This window comes from Raphanus sativus, chromosome 4 (genome assembly GCF_000801105.2).
Source record: "Raphanus sativus cultivar WK10039 chromosome 4, ASM80110v3, whole genome shotgun sequence".
Classification (NCBI taxonomy): domain Eukaryota; kingdom Viridiplantae; phylum Streptophyta; class Magnoliopsida; order Brassicales; family Brassicaceae; genus Raphanus; species Raphanus sativus.
The window spans coordinates 5,782,055-5,790,516 of record NC_079514.1 but is presented as its reverse complement, the minus strand read 5'-3'; the positions used below and the strand labels follow the sequence as shown (position 1 = coordinate 5,790,516).

The window sequence follows — 8,462 nt, the reverse complement described above, 5'->3', positions numbered from 1 at the left end:
ACAGATCATTCATTAGGTTTCTGACTTATTAGCGCAGGCGTGTTGTTGATGATGATGATGACTTACTACATGAGATGGCATCAATGTAGACGGAAGCAAAGATGAACCAATTGTATCCTTAATGTATTGTTCCTGCCCAATAAAAGATGAACGATAAGATATTCTCTCTTTTTCTTATAGCAATGCACTTGACAAGTTGGGAAACTTAAAACGAACAAAAGCAATTACCTGAGAGCTCAGAACTTGTTGCAAAGCAGATTCACCCTTGTCCAATGATTCAATGTACACTTCCACAAAGTCTGTTGGTTCCAGACCTGACTTCTTCCTTAGTTTTTGGATCCTATTGACAATCTATACATATAACACACAGGGAAAGAAGAACTCATAAGCACAGCTACGGAAAATTGATTAGATACAGAAAAAGAAAAGGGAACAAATCCATCCATCGATTATATAACAACATCATTCTTATTAGAAAATGTATTTTTTTTCTTATTAGGCGTATTACGGGATTATTATCTATTTTTACCTCACGAGCAACACCTGCTTCGTACAACGAATCATCTGGTCGTAGATCCAAAAGCACCAAAACATCACCTGCATCATTAACGAAAGCAAATGTTACATGTTAATATCATTAACAGTAGAGCGAGCACCCGTAATCAGATTTAAAGATTTAAACAAAAAAATAGACAAGGTAAAACCCGTACCATCTCCATTTGCATCAATCTCAGTATCTTTCAAACCATCCGGACGTTTGAAAAGCCTGACAATCTGAACAAGACAAAAGAAAAAGTGTCACAGCATATTCTTCATTAAAAGAGAAAAGCATAGGATGAGATTCTCAGATACCTTGATATCTGTTAGCTCCAGCGTGTGTCCAGCAATAGTCACTTTTCCGGCCTCCTGGAATCTTAAGATATCTTGCTGAGACATTTCTTTAACTTGTTTTGCAACAAGCCCCATTGACTTCCCAAGCCGTTTTCCCAATACACTATAGATCAATGAATAAATCAAAATTGTTTTCTACATTGAGTACAAAACTTTAAAAAGAAAAAAAAGGCAGGGAGAAAAACTTGACCAAACCTGAAATCTGGTTCTGCTTTTAGAGACGCATACTTCAGAGTATCATTGCATGTCACAAGAGATCTTACATTAAGCTCTTCCAAGACATACTGCAAAAAAAGGAAAATCAAAATGGAATGTATTGTTTCTTTGAATATTAAGAGAAACAAAATAACTGTAGACACATGCTTTGCTGATTACATTAACAACCTCACAAATTACTTGTAGATATAATTTTTATATACGCATAATAATATAAATAAAATAAACTTCGAGAAGATACACCACAGACCTCTCTTAGTTTTCCAGTTATGTCATCCAAGAATTCTGCATCCGGATGAACTACAATGATTTCCCTGATACAACAAGGTTAAGCATGTGTTACTTTTTTTTACTTTTTTGTTCAGCATAGGCTGACCAAACAGATGCTGCAAAAGCAGTATAGAGATAAAGTTCAACACTCACATTAGAGGAGTTTTCAAGGGTAGCTTATGACGCTCACGAATGTTCCGAGCAAGATCAATCACTGTCATCATCCTTGCAACACTTTGCTCAATCCTCCTCTCCACTCTCTGGTTAATTTCAAAATGTCAGACAATTCATATGTTATCCTTTTGGATACAGAGCTATGGACTTCAGTAGTATTACCGTTTCTTCAGCTTCCGGAAAACTGCAGTAATGAATGCTTTCCTCAGAGCCTTCACGTGCTTTCCGCAGATTCTGGTATAACGTCTCAGTGAAGAAAGGTGTAAAAGGGGTCATCACTTTGCAAGAAGTGAGGAGCACCTGAAAATCCACACACATTAGTCATTACACAAATAATGTTCAAATAATAGGTCAGCATAGTATTCCCACAACTATTTACAATATATATTACATTGTATAGAGTTGAAAGAGCAATGTGACAATCATCTTCTCCTGTACGGCCTTTTAGCCTCTTGCGGTTGAATCTAACATATATGTTAGTGAGATTGTCGAGGAACTTCAAAAGATAAGGAACAACCTGAAAAAAGAAAAGAAAAAGATGTGACGAGACACTGATAACTTTTGTAAATAGACATGTAAATAGCTTACAGTATAAAGCCGATAACCATCCATCTCCTGGCGGACAAAACAAACAAGACTCTGGGTAGCTGAGTGAATCCACTGATCCAGAACGTTTGATGACCGTAAAGTTGCTACATCAGTAGGAACAAACGGTCCAGAACCCTCAATCTCAAGTCTCTTTGCATTCTGAACAAGGAATCTGTATGCATTGTACCATGGAAGAAATACATTTTTGACCTAGTGACACCCCACCATTCAGAGAGACCAAAACAATTAAGACATACAATGGATCTCTCTAGTCAAATAAGCAGGCAATAAAAAATTAACAACCAAGAGAACTCACAACACCGAGTACTCCTTCCTTTTTGAAGCGTAGTGACTCAGCGCGTACGATTGGAGAGTTTATGAGGTACAATCGCAAAGCATCCTGTCAGCGTTCAGCCGTACACGTGAAGTTACTAATTAATGACGCAAAAAGAAAAACAACATAAAAGCATATATTACAGGGAAAACTTACAGCTCCATACTCATCTATGACTTCCGTAGGAGGCGGATAATTCTTTTCACTCTTACTCATCTTCTTTCCATCCTCAGCAAGCACAAGACCATTGCAAATCAGATTTCGAAATGCTGGCTTTCCAAATAGTGCAGTCGACAGCAACAAAAGATGATAAAACCTGTATATGCCAAACCAGCAGTTTAGATTCTATTAATTAATTGCCTGCTTAGCAGAAAAAAAAATGTAATAAGTCTTTTTCTAAAATCACATTTGCTTTATACTTATAATAACACCTTCCATTAGCCTCGACTCATTACTTGATTTTAAGTAACATTCATTGAGGATAGTTACGATCTAGATGAGGGATGATTTTAACATACCATCCACGAGTTTGATCAATCCCTTCAGCCACAAAATGACCAGGGAAGTTCTTCTCAAAGAGCTCCTTGTTTTCAAAAGGATAATGGATGTACGCGTACGGCATTGACCCACTCTCAAACCAGCAATCAAAAACCTGAAAAGGTAATAATAAGCATAAGTGTGAGATAACCAAGTATTATAGATTAAATGAGAGAGCAGGGGGATCCATCTTACGTCTTCTACACGACGGAGCACACCATACTCAGGCCCACGACTAGATGGGATTGTAATTTGATCAATATGGTGACGATGTAGATCAAAGACCTGCTTCACCAGAAAGACAAAATGAGCTTTTTTTTTTTGACAAAAAGTAGTTGCAGGAGAAAGATATGACAAACAAAACAAAACAAAAGATAAGAGACCTTGACACCGGAGAGCTTCTCAAGCTTGTCGACAGAATCCATGACAACAACTTCCTCACCATCATCACTGATCCATATTGGTAGAGGCGTGCCCCAAAACCTACTTCGGCTAACGCACCAATCCCTTGCGTTTTCAAGCCAATTGTGAAAGCGTTTATCCTGAGTTTGGGCAGGTCAATCAAGAATAAATTTATTAATGTCATTAACTCAAAAACTGCTACACATGTAATGTATATTATATAGAGTATTTGATCCTTCTTCCACTGACCTTCACATAATCAGGTACCCAGTATGTCTGATCATTGTTTTTTAACAACTGTTCCTTCAACTGCTCGTCCACCCGCACAAACCTGACAGGTCAAACACAAACAAACCTCATCGCGCATAAGAATCCAACAAGCAGCTTCACAGAATCAAGATATCCTAAAATAGTTTGGATTAACTAACTGCAAAAAGCATACCAAGCGGGACCGGCTCTATTTATGAGAGGAGTGTCTGTTCGATAGCAAAATGGATTTGAGTGAGTAAAGCTCCCAGTTTTGACAAGTCTGCCTTTGGCCTGAGATAACAATGAATAAAAATTATTTAACAATAAAAATAATAATCCAATGGATGGTCCGTCCAATAATGCACATTAATTAATACTCTACCTTCACGGCTTCAATTACATCTTTCTCTGCATCTCTGACATAGTGGCCAAAGAAATGGGTAATTCTCTCAGTAAACAACCCATCTTCATCAACAGCCACGACTAGACCCTCACCCTGAAAGAGAGTACATTATGAGATAAAGGGAGTTCAGACTAGCATGATGGGTCCTTAAACATACAAATATCAACTTTTCTATTCCAGGGATTGATAAGGAGAGTGTAGTCGAAACCTAACCAACCTTTTCAATGATGTTGTTCTCAAGACAAACACGGTAGTCATCTTCACCAAAGGCGGGAGCCAAGTGGACGATGCCAGTACCACTGTCATCCTTGACATAATTATCTGCTACAACTCGAAAGGCCACGCTTGAGAAATCACTGAAGTAATCGAACAGAGGCTCGTACTTCTTCCCGACCAGAGAAGCTCCATCAAATGTGTCCAAAACTTCATAAGAATCAGCCGCAGCACCTTTGTCTTTACGGTTTGATTTCTTGGCATCAGCATTAGCGGGAAGAGCCGAAAGGCGAGATTTAGCAACGATGTAGACTCTCCCATTGTGCTTGTTACGAACCTTGACGTAAACAAACTTGGCATTGACACACAAAGCAAGATTGCAAGGAAGATTCCACGGAGTAGTAGTCCATGCCACAAAAGCAGCGTTATCTTCATCGCCAATAACAGGGAACGTCACCATAGCATCAGGATCAGAAACCTCCTTGCAGTTGTACTTAGCTTCGGAATTAGATAGTGGTGTCTTGAGACCAGTACTAAAAGGCATAACCTTGAAGCCTTTGTAGACAAGATTCTTATCAAAAAGCTGAGCGAACACCCACCACACACTCTCCATAAAGTCCAGATCCATGGTCTTGTAGTCGTTCTTGAAATCAATCCAACGCCCGCTCCTGGTGATCACCTTCTCCCACTCCTCCACAAAGCTAGTCACAATGCTCCTACACTCTTCGTTGTACTTATCAATCCCCATCTCAAGCACTTGGGCTCTCCTCGTAATACCGAGCTTCTTTTCAATCTCGGTCTCGATGGGGAGGCCGTGGCAGTCCCACCCGAAGCGACGCGTCACGTGGTGCCCGGTCATGGTCTGGTAGCGGGTGACGATGTCCTTGATGGTGCCGGCGAGGATGTGGCCGTAGTGAGGGAGACCGGTGGCGAAAGGAGGACCGTCGTAGAAGATGAACTCTGGGAGATGCTCCGTTCGTTTCAGCTGCGTCTTGAACGCGTCGATCTGAGTCCAGAAGGAGAGGACTTTCTCTTCCTCGCGAGGAAATGAGAAATCCTTCCCTTCTCCCACTTCTTCCATGGCTTAGCGGCAGAGAAATGAGACAGAGAGGAAATAGGGTTTACTAGGCGGCACCAAATCTGATTTTGTGCCGAGATTAGTGTTTGTCTTACTATATATATGGCTTGGGGATCAAGTGTTTTCCGTTTCCATTTCTGGCAAATATTGGAAATGTATATTTTTATTAAAACAAATATTGTATTTAATTCACCTAACATTTAGTCATGTATTATCTATCACAAACAAAAAAAAAATATCATTAATGTTTAATGAAAACTATAACTACATTTTAACAACTTTTATTAATCTTCTTAGAAAAAAATCATTTGATAAATAAAATAATTGAATAAACACTCAGATAATTTATGAAAAAAATAAAAAATAATTATAACTATTATTTCCATGTTTAGATTTTACAAAATAATTTCATAAATAAAAAAATTACATTCACTAAAACTTAAACAAGCTTTCATATGGAATTAAATATTTTATATAAATAAGTATAAAATAAACGTAAAATATGTATAAAATAGAGCCCCAAATATGTATAAAATAAATCAATAATTTTTTAGCATAAGCCCCAAATTATCTTCCTAGACGTTAGTCATCTATAAAACTTGTAAAGCTATTTCTTGCTCATAGAGTTTAATCAGAGTTTAATTATTTCAAGCATCAATTCAATAGTTTCCTCGCCGATTTCAATTTGGATCTCACTTTCTCACAAAACTTGAACTGGAGCTTGCACATGGACGACGATCTAGGGAGCATTAGTAGATCACTGGTGATCCGAGACTTTTCCTTGTGGGTTATTGCATAAACACGAACTTATACAAGCTCAATAGTTTCTCAAGGAAAACAGCTCTTGTCGGACTAATCAAGGTGTCAATGTGTCATGACTGTCTAGACTAAGATATAATCTCTCCTTTTCACTCAAAACAATGGTTGTAACATTTCTGACTCACATGTCCACTTTTTTGTTGTAAAGGAACGTGTTGCTGGGATGGCCCCAGACAACAAAAGTGAACGCGTTAGCTCCTGGTGTTATGTCAACACACTTCACCCGAAACTCTAAGGTGAGTTGTTAAAAGAAACTGGCATGTATTTGTGATCAAAACAGAGAAGAGTCAATAAAGAGACCACTCTCATATTTTTTAAAATTAACACTATCGTGGAGGAAACATACATAGATAACGATTCACTTTAAATAAGATTATGAGTACATTGTTGACATATACTAAGAGTATTTGTCTTCTAATTCACGTCCACACAATAGAAAACAGAGCAATTGTGCACAGAAACCGACTTATCAGAGTTTACATAACTTCATTCATTAACTTAATAGCCTGCTCCCAGTATTCAATTGGGGTCTTGCTTCCTCACAAAACTTGATCTGGACCTTGCACATGGACAATCTAGGAAGCATTAGTAGATCACTGGTGATCCTAGACTTTTCCTTGTCGGTTATTGCATAAGCACAAACTTTGACAAGCTCAAGACATGGCAGTTTCTCAAAGAAAAGCTTCATTTGCTCAAACTCTCCAACCTCTCCTCCATACTCAGTTATCTTGAGTACTCTCACAGGTGAAAACCCATACTCACGTTCAACATTATCAGCGTGCAGTGGACCCTAAAACAAGATTAGAGATTTAGAGCTTGTCCCAATGAACTTTCAAGTTGTGGTTTTGGGGGTACTTTGTTACCTTGATGACAAGAGTCTGTAGATGTGGAGACTTGTTCAAAAGTAGCGGCAGAAACTCCCAATTGTAGCTTGGGTAGTCAACTGTAATAATTAAGCGAGAGAGGTTGATGAACACTGGAACTGCTTCACGCCATGTACATAGTGCCTGACAAAACAAAAAAAATAATCAATGCTCATCAACTAAAACCTTAACCTGGACGCAAAAAAAAAAAGAAGAGATCATTGATTACCATCCCAGTATCACGAATAGTTAAAATCTCCAAGATCTCAACATTTCTTAACCCCTTGATAAGATTTGTTGGATTCCCTTGACCTCCTCCAGAATGGAGATCAAGCTTAGCTTCGACAAGGGACGGGAGATTCAAAGTTGGATACTTTTTTGGAGGTAAGTCCGAGTATTCCAAGTAGACAAGACTGGGAGTATCCAAATTTATGTCCCAGTATTCAAAACAGTCAGTACACTTCATGGTGAGTTTCTTAAGGGTCGAAGAGGAAACATTGCGGGGACATTTTAGATCCTGCCAGTACCCACCAAGAACGGTCAGTTCCTCAAGGACAGGGCACGCAGAAAGAAGCTTTCCCAAAACACAGTAACGGCTGTTGTAAAAATAAACCCGGCCGAGATAGAGAGTCTTGAGCGATGGAAGAGATACATCCTCAGGGATCATTGCCTCAAACCCTTGTGTTAGTCTTAAGTGAACCAATGTCTTGCAAGTGAAGATCTCGAGAGGCACCAAGCTCACATCACCAGGAGCGATTACGTCTATATCAAGATTCGCCACACCGTGTTTCACCGCTTCACTCATCCAGCGGGTGACAGGACCCGTGTCGGCATCGATGCTGTTTCGACATGTTATGGAGATGTTCCTCATTGGGAAACTGCCTGACACAGACAATACATTATCCACAAAACCGATGAAACTGTCTATTCCTGCAGCATCGACCACTCCGTGATCGTCTAGCTGAAGATTTGGTCTGAAGGCAAACAGGTTACGCCAACGCTTTGAGAGGACAGATGTTAAAGCAGCCTCTTCTATGGGTAGGAAAGACAGAATGTGACATATTATCTCGTCTGCTAGACCGTTGAATCTATCCATTGCAAACCCTAAACAAGTTATGAATCAAAAGGGAAGAAATTTAATTAAATCTAAGCAATTTGGAAAAACCCCAGCAGCTAAAATCAGATGCAATCCAAAGAAATAATTCATTACAGAGAGAAAACTACAATTCAATTCATACCATCAAACTTTTGATACAACGAAAAATATATTATTTGCAAACACCAAATAGATCGGACCTGACAGATTTGGGATCCGAAGAAAACAGATTGGAGCAGAAAACTAACCAAGGAGGGGGGCGGGAGTTGGACCGAGAGAGAGAGAGAGAGCCTAGGGATATTGAGAGTTTTTTCTTATTTATAAATTAT

The 8,462-nt window shown here is 39.0% G+C and overlaps 2 protein-coding genes across 3 annotated transcripts; both read right to left on the bottom strand.

Moving 5' to 3' along the window:
* Window positions 1-69: 69 nt before the first annotated feature.
* LOC130511694 (isoleucine--tRNA ligase, cytoplasmic-like) lies at window positions 70-5,431 on the bottom strand (the record flags this gene model as incomplete). The annotated part of the gene is given in 20 exon segments (XM_057009099.1): window positions 70-132; window positions 229-351; window positions 530-597; window positions 711-774; window positions 853-994; window positions 1,087-1,175; window positions 1,358-1,421; window positions 1,531-1,637; window positions 1,714-1,851; window positions 1,943-2,068; window positions 2,140-2,349; window positions 2,456-2,539; window positions 2,630-2,789; window positions 2,992-3,125; window positions 3,206-3,295; window positions 3,394-3,552; window positions 3,662-3,743; window positions 3,855-3,952; window positions 4,044-4,157; window positions 4,282-5,431. Coding segments are annotated over 20 exon segments (3,192 nt in total), but the record flags the coding sequence as incomplete, so codon positions are not given.
* A 1,086-nt stretch (window positions 5,432-6,517) lies between these two features.
* LOC108854107 (F-box protein At4g22280) lies at window positions 6,518-8,462 on the bottom strand. 2 transcript variants are annotated; one of them, XM_018627615.2, is made up of 4 exons: window positions 8,382-8,462; window positions 7,267-8,141; window positions 7,038-7,181; window positions 6,518-6,964 (listed from the first exon to the last, which is right to left on the bottom strand). In XM_018627615.2, the coding sequence occupies exons 2-4, from the start codon at window positions 8,131-8,133 to the stop codon at window positions 6,668-6,670; spliced, it is 1,308 nt and encodes a 435-aa protein (XP_018483117.1). In that variant the 5' UTR covers window positions 8,134-8,141; window positions 8,382-8,462; the 3' UTR covers window positions 6,518-6,667. The 2 variants fall into 2 exon arrangements, with proteins under 2 accessions (XP_018483117.1, XP_018483118.1); XM_018627616.2 differs by having other exon boundaries at window positions 8,334-8,416.

Excerpts from the sequence above, each read along its gene's own strand:
- LOC108854107 (XM_018627615.2), bottom strand. The coding sequence starts at position 8,133 with ATGGATAGATTCAACGGTCTAGCAGACGAGATAATATGTCACATTCTG. Across the intron at positions 7,182-7,266 it reads CTATTCGTGATACTGGGATG|GCACTATGTACATGGCGTGA; the intron begins GTAATCAATGAT and ends TTGTTTTGTCAG. Across the intron at positions 6,965-7,037 it reads TACAGACTCTTGTCATCAAG|GGTCCACTGCACGCTGATAA; the intron begins GTAACAAAGTAC and ends ATCTTGTTTTAG.